This window comes from Orycteropus afer, unplaced genomic scaffold (assembly GCF_000298275.1).
Source record: "Orycteropus afer afer isolate SDZICR_OR568_19922 unplaced genomic scaffold, OryAfe1.0 scaffold00007, whole genome shotgun sequence".
Taxonomy (NCBI): Eukaryota; Metazoa; Chordata; class Mammalia; order Tubulidentata; family Orycteropodidae; genus Orycteropus; species Orycteropus afer.
The window spans coordinates 29,827,332-29,842,127 of NW_006921594.1; the positions used below are offsets into that span (position 1 = coordinate 29,827,332).

The following is a 14,796-nucleotide window of genomic DNA, read 5'->3' on the forward strand; positions in this document are numbered from 1 at the left end:
GAGAAAAAATCATTTAAATAGTCCTTTATAATTCATAATTACCTTTACTGGTGTTCTTTCTTTGTTTGTTTTCTTTGTGTGTGAATTTGAGTTATCATCTGTGATCACTTGTTTTCGACCTGATCTTGCTTTAAAACCTGAAGATGTTCCTTTCCAACAAAAAAAAACCAAACTCACTTCCATCAAGTTATTTCCTACTCAAAACAAGCCCCATTGGGTTTCTGAGGCTATACATCTTAACAGAAGTAGATTGTCTAGTCTTCCTTCCACAGAGCAGCTGGTGGATTAGAACCTCTGACCTTCCAGTTAGCAGTCAAGTACCTTATCCACTTCACCATCAGAGCTCATTGAAGATCTTCCTTAGTATCTCTTAGTCAGTAGTACTGGAGCTCTGGTAGCATAGTGCCTAAGGCACTTGACTGCTAACCAGAAGGCTGGTGGTTCAAACCCACCAGCCACTCCTCGGAAGGAAGGTTGGGCAATCTACTTCCATAGTGATACTGCCTCGGAAACCCAAGGAAGGGTTGTTATGAGTCGGGTCTGACTCGACGGCACATAACAACAACAACAATCAGTAGTACTACTGACTGGGGTTTTTCTGGCTGAACTTCCAGGGAATGTGCAATCCAACAAATTCCAAGCCTAGTTCTCACTAGCAGAGAGAATTCCTGAGTGAACAGAGCAGCTTCTCTTCCTTCCAGATTCAGAAATGGCCTCCACCTTCAACCCCCGAGAATGTAAACTATCCAAACATGAAGGGCAAAGCTATGGCTTCTTCCTGAGAATTGAGAAGGACACTGATGGCCACCTGGTCCAAGTGGTTGAGAAGTGTAGCCCAGAAGAGGAGGCTGGCCTCCAGGATGGAGACATAGTTCTTAGGATCAATGATGTCTTTGTGGACAAGGAGGAACATATGCAGGTTGTGAATCTGGTCAGAAAGAGTGGGAATTTTGTGACTTTATTAGTTCTAGATGGGAAGTCCTATGAGAGAGCCATTAAAAAACAGGTAGACTTGAAGGAGTTGGGTCAAAATCAGGAGCCAGGTTTAAGTGATAAGCAACTGCCCCTGGTGAGGAATGGTGGAGCAGAGACTTGGACCCAGCCTCAACTGTGCTACCTGGTGAAGGAGGAGAACAGCTTTGGCTTCTCTCTGAAAACTGTCCAAGGTAAAAAAAAGGAGTACATGACTAAAATAATACCTCAAGGTGTGACTATGAAAGCTGTTGTCCTAGCTGATGATCATTTGATTAAAGTGAATGGAGAGAATGTAGAAAATGCCAGCCATGAAGAAGTAGTTGAAAACATGAAGATCAGGGAGCCGTGTTATGTTCCTGCTGGTAGACAAGGAAACTGACAAGCACTGTAGAGAGCAAAAGATACAGTTCAAGAGAGAAACAACCAGTATGAAACTGCTACCCCACCAGACTCAGATTGTGGAGATGAAGAAAGGCAGTGATGGCTATGGGTTCCACCTGAGGATGGCCCAACACAGAAAGGTCAAATTATCAAGGACATAAATTCTGGAAGCCCAGCAGAGGAGGCTGGCCTGAAGAACAGTGATCTGGTAGTTGCTGTCAATGGCGAGTTTGTGGAAGCCCCCAGTCATGAGAGTGTGGTGAAAATGATCAGAAATGGTGGAGATAAAACTTCACTGTTGGTGGTAGACAAGAAGACAGACAATATATATAAACTGGCTCATTGTTTTCAATTTCTTTACTATCAAAGTCAAGAATTGCCCAATGGTTCTGTCAAGGAGGCTCCAGCAACTACTCCTGCTCCTCTAGAAGTCACAAGCTCAGGTGCAAGAGAGGAAGTGGATCAGAAGCCCAAACTCTGCAGGCAGGTTAAAGGTGAAAATGGCTATGGCTTTCACTTAAATGCTATCTTGACTCTGCCAGACTCATTTGTCAAAGGAGTGCAGAGGGGCAGCTCTGCCGACCTGGCAGAACTGGAGAATGAGGAGGATGTCGTCATCTAAGTGAATGGGGTGAATGTGCAGGATGAGCCCTATGAAAAAGTGGTGGACAGAATCCAGAGCAGTGGGAAGAATGCCATACTCTTAGTCTGTGGAAAGAAGGCATATGATTATTTTCAGGCTAAGAAAACCCCTATTGTTTCTTCCATGGCTGTTCCACTAGATGCTCCCCCTGATTCCAAAGACGAAACACGGGCAGAGTCAGAGCACGACTCTCACATGGCAAGAGAATGAGCCCATAGTACAGCCTCCCATTCTTCTTCCAATTCTGAAGATACAGTGACGTCATGAGAACATGATGGTGTTGGCTGGTAGCTTTCTGGGTAATTAATAGTAATCCATTCTCAAGGAAGCAGCTGTCACCCATTTCCTGTGTTAGAGAACTCCTGGAAACCAGCTCCCCGTGTGATTGTCTTCTGTTATCATTTGTTTTAGGGACTACTATTGCAGACGGTTTATTTATATTCAACCTAGAAAAAGCTAAGACAGGAGCCAACTTTTTGTGATCTTTCAAGCTTCAATATAATTATTTCCTGGTGTGATGATACCTCTCACTGTTATAGGCTCCTTGAGCACCAAAGACGATTCATACATCTGTGTATATGAGAGTGAATAATTAGTCTCTGAGCAGATAAACTATGACAATTGTGCTTTGGTAATACTGTGGTTGCTAGAATGAATATCAGTAAAATGTCTTTTGCCTATAATGTGGACTTTCTGTTAGGTGATATGACTTGAATAGTGCTTTTGTTTTTGATAAACCTTTAATAATTTAACTTTATATGCTCTAATGCCTTTAGAAACCAAAAACAATAAAATACAGAATGAAACCTTAGTAATAAATGGAGACTTCCCAGTAATAAAGTTGAGGATTTTCTTAAAAAAGAAAAGGACTACTAGCTACAAATTTTCTCAGTTTTTTTTTTTTTTTAATCTTGGAAAGTATTTCATTTTCATTTTTCAAGGATAGTTTTGTGAATATAGTATTCTTGGAAACAAAAATAAGAGGCAAATTTGAAGATAGATCAGTAGAGATCATGCAAGTCAAAGAATAGAGGGTAAAAAGAATAAAGAAGAATTAAGAGAGCTATAGCAAAATGTAGTGTACCAAGGTAAGTGCAAGGAGGGTACCAGAAGGACAGGAGAGTAAGAAGCAAAAAAAATACTTAACAAAATAATGGCTCAAAACTTCCAAAGTTTATTGAAAAACAAAATAAAACTTTCACATTCAAAAAGCTTAATGACCTCCAAGTAGTATAAACACAAACAGATACATCATAGTAAAAATGATGAAAGTCAAAGACAAAGAGAAAATCTCAAAAGCAGCAAAAGAAAAGAGACTCATTACTTATAAGGGAATCCTTCTAAGATTAACAATTTGACTTATCAGAGGAAACAAAGGATAGCACAAAAACAGTGGGATAACATATTCAAAATACTCTTTTTTTTTTCTGCCAGTTCCAATCTACTGTTGACACTTGCTAGTGAATTTTTAAAATTTCAGTTATTGTACTTTTTAAACTCTATAATTTCCATTTGGCTCTTTTTCATAATTTCAATCTCTTTATTTGTATTCTATATTTGCTATGACATTGTCATTATACTTTACTTCTTTAATCATGTTTGATTTCATTCTATGAAAATATATATAATATCTATTTTGAAGTCTTTTTCTGGTAGGTTTGACATCTAGTGATTCTCAAAGACCATTTCTGTTGTCTGCTTTTTTCCCTCCAATGTATGAATCATACTTTCTTATTTCTTTTAATACCTAAAAAATTTTGTTGGAAACTGTACATTTTAGATAATGTATTCTGAAAATTCTGATTACTAATCTCCCTCCCTCCCCTGGGGCTTATTATTGTTATCTGCCATTTTTTGTTTAGTGGATGATTGGATTATTTTAGTGAGGTTTATTTCCCCTCCCACATTGTGAAGCTTCTGATGTTGCTCCTCAGCAAGGCACAGTTTTTGTTATGTCCTCAGTCGACCGGGGTAGAGGAGTGGTTTTCATATAGTCTTCTTCCTCTCTGATAACTTCCTTCCTCTCTGTTAACTTCCAACTGTTGAAAGTCTAATAATTACCAGCTGATTCTCAATTGTTTTCAGCAATACTTTGGGAACAAAAATTGTTCTATAAACTAATCCAATCAATTTGTGTCTTCCTTTGAAAGATTAGTAGGTCAATGCCTTATATATGTCCCCACCTGAGGAGGACTCTTCTCAACGTTCTTGTTTCCTTGTTATCTCTTGTAAAATAGCCACCTTACAGTTAGCTTGTATCTTGAATCACCTCCTAATTGCCATTCATAAAGCTTCGCAGTCCTTGAGACTCAATGATAAAATTGTATTTAAAAAAAAAACAGAAAATAAGCCAGTGAAATAGAAGAATATAAAATTAACGTTATACATGAAAAATACAGTGTTGGACAATACAATAATAGAGAAAAGCCACATAACAATAGCAGCAGAGTAACAAGTGTAAAAGATACATGTAAAATTTTCATAAGGAAAATTTTAAAACATTTCTGACAGGAAAAAAAATAGACTTGAGAAAATTGAACATCATCTTGTGTTCTTGGTTAGGATTATTCAATATTGTAGGGTCACTTTCTCCTAAATTAATATATAAATTTATTTCACACCCTTTAAAAATACTAAGAAGCCATTTTGTAAAGTTAGACAATTTGATGCTAAAGTTCACATAGAAAACAAAAACACAAGGTTTGCCAGGAAAATAGTAACAAAGAAAAACTACAAAAGTCTCTCATCCTATCAGAAGTTAATTTATACAGCACAATTTCTATAACTAATATAATGTGGTACTAATGCATGAATAACAATTAGATGAATACAATATAATACAACACAAAGCCTAGAATTAGACCAAACTGTGTAAGAAAATTTAGTATATTACAAAAATAGCTTTTCAAATCACTGGGTAAATATGGACACATTAATAAATAGTGCTGGAACAATTGGGTGCCATTTATAAAAACAAAAAAATTAGATTTAAAAAAATTGGTAATTTATTTGTAAAATGCAAAAACATGCAATTACTAGAAGAAAACATGGGTGAATTATTTTTGATCTATGGCATAGAGAAAGATATAATAATTATTAATTGATATTCAGAGGCACTATGGCAGGTGTTAGTTATATAGCATCATAATAAAGACATGATTCCCATGCCTACTTAGCATAAATTCTACTAATTAAAAGGACATTGAATATATCATTATTCATTAGTTTTCATTACAATCATGATTAAAATGTTTTCAGACACAAGAGTAATAGCTATACTGAAAATAATTCAAATAATTTGTAATATTTTGAAACACTCTATATTACCATTAGTACACAATATATTAATGAAAATCTCTCAAAACATTCTAAGTTTTATGTAGAAAAGCCATTTGGACATTTAACATGATTATGTTATACATAGGATTGCTATGAGTTGGAATTGATTGATGGCACAGAACAACGACCATAACAACTCAACAAACAATTAAAAATGTAAAAACAGTTATGAAAAGGGAATGAAGACTAGAAAGGAAAGAAATATATGGCAGAAAGCTGTTGTTGTATAATATATGCTCTTTGATTCTACAGATTGGTAGATATTTTTGGTTAATCATATGCATGAAGTATCTACTCAAAAAAAAAAAAAAAAAAAAGGAAATAAGAACAAAAGAGATATGTGATCTACCCCAAATTTTCACCTTTGTTAAGGTTGCTGCAGATGGGACAACATAACCCAGAGTACTGTAACCCAGGAATTTCTGAAGCCAAGACTACAAAATAGTAGGATGGTGGTTCTATGCACCAAAGGAGGAACAGCTACCAACTATTTAAATCTGGAGCAAATATGAGAAAAAAATTCCTTTTTCCAAAATATTTCAGAGGGAAAAATAACTTTTAAATTATGGAATAAAACACATTTTTTATGCCTGAATTAAAATTTTAAAAAGTGATTTAGTGAAGCTTACAGAGCTGAATGAAATTAATGAGTTAATAGCTACTAATCTATTAGTTAAAGAGCACTGGTGATGTAGTGAGTAAGGTATTTAGCTACTAACCAGAAGGTCAGCAGTTCAAACCCACCAACTGTTCTGCAGGAGAAAAATGAGGCAATCTACTTCCATAAAGGTTTACAGCCTTAGAAACCTTTCACTATGAGTTGGAATTGACTCAGTAGCAGCAGGAATCTATAAGTAGTATCTAGTACTCTTACAGAAACAGATTATTATAATGGAATTCTTACATTCAGTATTATTTCATAGTAGGTATTAACAACAACCTTCAGGCATAAAATATTGAGGAAAATATTTTCAGTCTCTTGTTTTACTGTTGTTCTAATGTGTTATGTCATTTATTTTAATGTATCCAATTAAGTGTCGTATCAAGTGGTCATGTCCTTGTATGAAGTCTCAGATACCAAGTATAGACATTCCTCAGTCTGTAAGGTTGCAGCTGACCCAAGTACCAATTTGAAGAACTGTTTTCAATTTGAAGAACTTTTTTTCTAGTTATTTCTGCTCCTATTTGCTATGCAAAGATCTCTGCAAATTCTAGAACTCCAGGAGGTAGAACGCTTTTCTAGTTCTGCTAGCTACAGCTGCTTGTAAATACCATGGATTGTATGAATCTAAATGTCTACTGCTGTAGGAGGGCTTATATAAGATTTCCTGGCTCTTAATAGAAAGAGAAGAATCTCCAGTTTGAAAATAGAGAATCATTCTTCTTTTCTCTACCTTTTGCAACTACAATTAATTTAGAAGTCATTTTCACTGACATCTTCCTTGTGGTGTTGGTGGTTGTTGTTAGGGGCTGTCAAGAGTGCTCTGACTCACAATGACCCTGTATGAAACAGAGCAAAACACTGCCTAGTCCAGTGTCAGCCTCACAATACTTGCTATGCCTAAAACCATCATTGCAGCCACTGTGTCAATCCACCTCATTGAGGGTCTTCTCTGTTTCATTGACTCTCCACTTTATGAAGCATGATATCCTTCTCTAAGGAATGGTCCCTTCTGACAACATGACCAAAGTAGGTGAGACGAAGTCTGGCCATTGTGTCTTCCAAGGAGCATTCAGGTTGCACTTGGAGGACAGATTTGTTTCTTCTTCTGGCGATCCATGGTACTTTCAGTATTCTTTGCCAAAACCACAACTCAAAAGCATGAATTCTTCTTCACTCTTCCTTATTCATTGTCCAGCTTTTACATGCATATGAAGTGATTCAAAATACCATGGCTTGGGTTAGGTGCACCTTAGTCTTCAAAAAGACATCTTTGCTCTGCAGTATTTTAAAGAAGGCTTTTGCAGCAGATTTGTCAAGTGCCATACAACGTTTGATATCTTCACTGTTGCTTCCATTGGTGTTGATTGCTGTTGTTGTTAGGTGCCATCGAGTCATCTCCGACTCACAGTGACCCCATGCACAGCAGAACGAAACACCACTCTGTCCTGCACCAGCTCCATGATCCTTGCTATACTTGAGCCCATCTCTGCTGCCACTGTGTCAATCCATTTCGTTGAGGGCCTTCCCCTCTTTCATGGACCCTCCACCTTACCAGTAAAGCATGACATCCTTCTCCAGATAATGGTCACTTCTGACAACATGACCAAAGTAAGTGAGACAAAGTCTGGCCATTCTCGCTTACAAGGAGCATTTCAGCTGCACTTCCTCCAGGACAGATCTGTTAGTTCTTTTAGTAGTCCAGGGTACTTACAGCATTCTTCACTAGCACCGCAACTTAAAAGCATCAATATTAACTTAGCATCAACATCTTTCAAAGATCTCAGAATAATTAAATATCATATACATGAGTGCTAAACAGGTATTGAGAAGAGAGGAATGATTGTGATTATGATTTTTATCTATCTATGAATAAGCTATAACATTGATACATACACACAACTCTCTTATTTTCATAAGAACAAAATAAAAAAATCAACAGAATCCAACTCTAAGTCAAAAGATATTGTCTCACTGAATGCATAAAATTGGAAAATCAAGTTTGAAACCAATGTCTATCAAGCTGAAAAAAATCTGCTAGACCATATGCCCTTCAGTTATAGTATCTAGAGCAGTGATTTCATTAAATCCCAGAAGGAGAGTAGTGTCACTGTACTCCTCCAAAAATTGCTGAACTGTAAGGGATTACCTGAACTTTAGGTCCTAAAACTTATAGTGACATTTTTTTTATATTTCTAGTTTCCTTTTCAATCAACTTATTTTTGAATGTTAGTGTTTATATTTAATCAAAACTATTATATTTTATCATCTTTCTGAAAGCCTGCCCTAAGAAAACACATCTTACAGAATATCTGCATTCAGTGAAAGGAGAGAAATTTCTTGCCATAGAGATCATAAAGAGTTTAAAATAAATGAGTCATTTTCTAGTAGTAGCTAGCTAGTACCTTTCTAGCAAATCTAGTATTTAAATTAGGCACACTAATACTCATTTGATTTACATTTTTGCATGCCACTTTTGACCTATTAATTCATAAGTAAAAAATAAAATTCTGACCAAACCATGGGTAGTAATGTGTAATTAAGCACAAGAAATATCACTTCTTCTAGTTCCAGCACTATCATTAACATACTGAGTAAACTAGAACAAGTCACTTAGTTACCATGTGAAGTCATTCTCCTCACTAGCCACATTTGTAGTTGAAGTTTAAGGTGTTAGAATAAACGATTTCTGGTTTGTCTTTCCTTCCTAAAATTTTAGTTCTTACTTGAATAAATGGTGTTCTGGGCCCAGACTTTGTTTTCTGTTTAATCATAAAGGTTGATTTAACTTCTCTGGCTGATGTGTAGGTGACCCTGTCTTCTCTCAAGGCATCCCAAGGGTCCTTCCATGCTATTGATTCTTTCAAAACAAAGAATATCCCTGCTAGCTAAGGGGTGATTTCTCTTTGGCCAAGTATTAGTCTTAGTTCAGTCAGTAAAAGAGAGCAATGAGAGAATAAAGGAATAAAAGGTGTTAATAAGAGAATCAAGTCTTCTTATATCTCTTTGGTACCAGTTGGGAGAGGAACTGTTCTCCAACAGCAATGAGGAGATGGAAGAAAGAATCATGAAGGACTTTAGCTTGAAACGTTGGAACAGGTGGAGAAGGCACACCAAATGTGAAATGGAAGCTTGTGCAGAGGCCTGTGAAGCATTGCTCACCAGCATGACCACAAGGAAATGGAAGTTCATGAGGAACTCTGCAAAGCCGATGCATCTAGCTACCATGCTTGACTAAGAATACTGACTTCTGCTTCACTTTATTCTTCCAAAACTCAGCCACTTTCTCTTGTTGGTACACTCTAATAATGACTCATATAAGAAATAGTAGTATGGGATATGTAGTTCTTGCCTTAAAAAGAGTGTTTCTGGTGTTCAGTTGACAAAAGGTAACCTAGCACAGGTGGCATAATGGTTAACATGAAAGACTCCACATGTAAAAGGTTCCTGGAAGTCTGTGAAACTGCATTTTTAAAATTAAGTTTCAGAACATTTAATAAAGGCAGAGTATCAGTTAATTTTCCAGTGATATCAGTGATATCTTCAATCTTATGAAATATAAATGAAGAAAAGATGATTTTTCTGAAATTTATTTGAAAGCTTTGTTTAAAAAATAAGTATTTAAATTTTATTGGACAAAAGTCCATACCTTAAAAAGTGACAGTTTATTCTCTATTGTTTAAAACAAAAAATAGTGTCATTTTGTTATCTTAAAAATGAGTTGGAAATCTTATAAAATTATTGCTACAATTCAAATTATACTATCACTTATTCATGATCAGGATAGCAGATAATGGTCCTATATTATGCCTCTACTAAAGTAAAGATATGGAATTTATGTATTTTTCCCACTGAAAATTTTATTTAACTTACATATTTTTCTTAAACTCCTCTTATATTTACCAGCTATAAAATTGATAGTGGAATAATTAGTGTCTTAAAGAATTATGATGCCAAATTTAGGGAACTCATATTTTTAAGTTCTAATCAAAATATTCATTTTCCATAAATAATTACTATAGATTATGGGACTGCAAGCCTCAGTATTTATGTTTTAGTATGTTTATTGATAGGCATGGGGGAGAAAATATAATTATCCTTGTTATTGTTCTTTGAAAGGAGCTCAGTGGCACAGTGCCTACAGCATTTGACTGCTAACCAGAAGTTTGGTTGTTCAAACCCACCAGCCACTCTGCTTTCCCCCGTAAGGAAGACGGGGAAATCTACCTCCATAAAGATTTACTTCCATAAAGTAGAAGAGTTGATGCTTTTGAGTTGTGGTGCTGGTGAAGAATGCTGAAAGTACCGTGGACTGCTAAAAGAACTAACAGATCTGTCCTGGAGGAAGTACAGCCAGAATGTTCCTTGGAAGCAAGAATGGCCAGACTTTGTCTCACCTATTTTGATCATGTTGTAAGAAGGGACCATTCCCTGGAGAAGGATGTCATGCTTGGTAGGGTGGAGGGTCGACGAAAGAGGGGGAGGCCTTCAACGAGATGGATTGATATGGTGGCTGCAATGATGAGCTCAAGTATAGCAGGGATTGTGGGGCTGGCGCGGGATCGGGCAGTGTTTTGTTCTGCTGTGCATGGGGTCACTATGAGTTGGAAATGATTCGACGGCACTTAACAACAACAACAACAAAGATTTACTGCCTTGGAAACCCAAAGGGAGTTGCTATGAGTTGGAGTCAAATACATGAAAATCCTTCAAATCTATTCCATTTCTCACAGCACATAGATGTTATGGACTAAACAAACCAGTATGACAAACAAACTGTTAAATGAAATAAGCAACTGATATTCTGAGTCATGTAACCTAACTACAGTAAGACGTGTGAAGATCTAGATTTGCAGTGAGATGTGTACAGCAAATGTAGGAATGCTGGACATTGAGATTGTTGTGCCCAGCAAAAGTCAGAAACACTATGAATAGTTTAAGCGTCACACATAACAATAGCAATCACTGTTCTGACTCCCAGGCTAAATGAACATAATCAAAGGGACAGTCCAAAACAGTTAGTGCTTATAAACTGTATCTACATGATGAAACCATAAGCCATCCTCTTCATTGGGTCTTGTTTCCTAGGTTGAGCACTTCAGAGTAGTATGGATACTACTCTTATCCTCCAGGTCCTGGCTCTCATTAACATCCTTCTTGAATCTTAGGTAGTTTTTTCATTAAATGTCTCCTTTATTAAAGGAAGTTAGTACTGTGTTGAGTACAGTACATGTAGATTTTGCCGATATTCATCTATACCATAATTCTTCAATTACCTAACACCATTCCTGTTTCTAATTCATTTTCAACAAGGTTGCTAGTCAATCTAAAAGATAATTTTACTAAAGCATGATTATTTAATTAACTGCTATATATGCAAGGCAGAATAATGAAGCTTTGCAGAGGGACAGAAAATGTAGACAAGTGGGAAAAGAATACATCAGGTAATATTTCCTAAAAAAAAATATTCTTTACTCTAAATTTTGAATTTTGCAGAGTCATTATTTTGTGCCAAGCCAAGAAAGGGAAGATGCAAAGGACAGAGATATCGGGATGTGGAGAGTTCAGGAATCTGCATGTACATTAGTTTTAGCAAGAGAAGTAGCAAGAATTAAGCCTAATTACTTAAGAAAGAGACAAGTCATGAAAGGCTTTGAATTTGACTGTAGGAGATTTATATTTTTTCTTTAAAATTATGGAAAAACATTGAAGGGACTTATATAAAATAACAGAATTCTTAAGATGTCTGCAACTTCCTATTGTTGTTGTTATGTGCCGTCGAGTCGGACCCAATTCATAGCGACCCCTCCTTGGGTTTCCGAGGCAGTATCACTACAGCAGTAGATTGCCCAACCTTCCTTCCGAGGAGTGGCTGGTGGGTTTGAACCGCCAGCCTCCTGATTAGCAGTCAACTGCCTTAGGCATTATGCTACCAGATTATTGAAAATTTCTACTAATGAGTGAAATTGGATATTTAAAATGTAGTTAAATTCATATTGGGGCTGGATATATTGAAAGAGCTATATAGAACTTTTACATAATATGTATATACATATCTATGATCATTGCTTACATGAAGTTATTTTCATTAAATCTCTCTAGGGACATTTCAGTGTTTAATCCTCCTTGCCTTTACCTAAAACCCAACACATGCCCAAACATTTACAAACAAAAATATCAATAAAATATTTGACCTAAGAATTAAAAAAATTTAATTTCTATGTGAGACTCTATTAAGCACATTCTACTCTATATCCTTATTTGGAACTAATAATAATACTTATCCTGGTGAACTCACAAAAGACTAATGAGGATCATATAAAATAATGTATATGAAAATTGTTTTGAAAATATAAAGCAACACATTACTATCACCAAAAACCAAACTCACTATTCTAACTATTATTCTATTCTGACTCATAGCGATCCCCATTGGGTTTCCAAGGCTGTAAATCTTTACAGAAGCAAACTGCTTCATCTTTCTTCCGCGGAGCAGTAAACCACTGACCTTCAGTTAGCAGGTCAATGCCTTCACCGCTACACCAGCAGAGTCCCTTGTATTACTACAAAACCAACCACCAAACCCATTGCCATCTAGTCAATTCCCACTCATGGCAACCCCTGTTGGGTTTCCAAGGGTAAATCTTTATGGAAGTAGATTTCCCAGTCTTGCTTCTGTATATTACTATAAAGTGCTGTTTTAATTTTTATTGTCTTTTTAACAATCTCTTGTAAAGGAAAATGATGGATGCTATTAATAAAAAGGGAAGGCAAGTAAGACTCCTCACAGAATCTGTTAAGAATAATGAAGATGGTCATAGGACCTTCCTTGGATTCATTATGGCCAAATGTTTGTAAAGCTCACTGCTCCCACATATATTCACTACCTCTGCCTTGAATGTAGATTACTAGTGGCTAAGACACTTGCCTGCTAAGCAAACAGCTGGTGGTTCAAACCCACCAGCCACTCCTCGGAAGGAAGGTTGGGCAATCCTACTTCTGTAGTGATACTGCCTTGGAAACCCAAGGAGGGGTCGCTATGACTCCATAGCACATAACAACAACAACAACAATACAAGCTAGTGATTATGTCACTTTAAAGCCATCTAGATCTTTGATAAGACCTGAGATCAGAGGAAGGTCATCTTAGTTTTTTTTTTTTTAACTCTAAAGGTACAAGATCATACTTGAAATGCCCAGTCTATTGTAGTGATTGTTATCATTTAATCATTGTTGTCATTTAGTCAATGACAGCACTGCACTGACTAAAACAAATAAACAATAAAACATTGGGGGAGGGTGGTTAGAGGTGTGTGAAGTAAGTATTCTTTCCAACTCATAAAGAACAAATAATATCCAGAAATAAAAGCAAACAAACAAAATATTAAAAAGCAAAAAAAAAAACCCAAACTGTTTAGCAAATACTAATTTAAAAAAGAACCTAAAAGTTTTCCAAATGATATTATTAAAGTAATAAATACTTTTAAAAATAGAATTACCAGAGAGTACATTTCAGTCAAAGCTTTAAATCAATGAATTTAATGAAAAAAATTCACTCAAAATTTTTAAAATCATGACTTAGGTGTCCCTAGAGTAAATGTGAGGAGCTCTGGTAGCGTAGTGCCTAAAGCACTTGACTGCTAACCAAAAGGCTGGTGGTTCAAACCCACCAGTCACTCCTTGGAAGGAAGGTGGGGCAATCTACTTCCATAGTGATACTGCCTTGGAAACCCAAGGAAAGGTCGCTATGAGTTGGGTTTGACTCGATGGCACATAACAACAACAACAACACTAGATATTTCACAAGTTCCTAGAAAATGACTGAGCAAATCCATTTCTTGCAATAAATCTCTTCATCCATGTAGCTGTTCCAATTGCTGAAAAGTGATCTAAAATTTTACCTCAAGACACTATATCCATACTCTGAAAATTGCTAGCTGGAGTAATGATATGATGACATGATTTGGAAAGAGAAAAAAAAAAAAGTGAATGTATATAGTCTGCTTTGCCAATTTTCTAGTTGCAATGCCACTTCATAATTTCTGAGGTGCTGATATTCAGAGAAGTACTATCTACTAAATTCTAGAAACCAGGTTAGCAACCCTATTATCCTTATTGACTTTGTGCCTTACTTACCTCAGTTTATTTATATCCCAATAATTATTCTCTACATCTTTGAGACATTTTCATGAGAAGAACATTATTGTGGTTGTTGTTGTTAGAGGTCGCAGAGTTGATTCTGACTTGTAAAGCCCTTAGAGTACAAAGCAAAGCACCACTCAGTCCTACATCGTCCTCACAACGTTGCTGTGTTTGAGCCCATTGTTGCAGCCACTGTGTCAGTCCACCACATTGAAAGTCTTCCTCTTTTTCACTGACTATCTCCTTTACCAAATGTGATGGCCTTCTCCCGGGACTGGTACATCCTGATTTCATGTCCAAAATACATGAGACAGTCTTGTTATCCTCCCTTCTAAGGAGCATTCTTGGTGTACTTCTTCCAGGACAGATTTGTTTGTTCTTCTCCCAGTACATGGTATATTCAATATTCTTCATCAACACTGTAATTGAAGGCATCAATTTTTATGCTGTCTCCTTTACTCATTGTCTAGCTTTTGCATTCATATGAGGCAATTGAAAGTACCATGGCTTAGGTCATGTGCACCTTAGTCCTCAAAACAACACCTTTGTTTTGTAAAACTTTAAAGAGCTCTTTTGCAATAGATTTGCTCTATTCCTTACATCAGATAGCACAAAAGGTTTTTTCAGGACTACTAACTTAAAGGTTGACAGTTCA

The 14,796-nt window shown here is 36.3% G+C and overlaps 1 protein-coding gene across 1 annotated transcript; it reads left to right on the plus strand.

Moving 5' to 3' along the window:
• Positions 1-709: 709 nt before the first annotated feature.
• Positions 710-2,209, plus strand: LOC103200713 (Na(+)/H(+) exchange regulatory cofactor NHE-RF3-like). Its single transcript, XM_042781491.1, is given in 3 exon segments — positions 710-1,308; positions 1,310-1,476; positions 1,479-2,209. Coding segments are annotated over 3 exon segments (1,497 nt in total).
• The last annotated feature ends 12,587 nt before the right edge of the window (positions 2,210-14,796 follow it).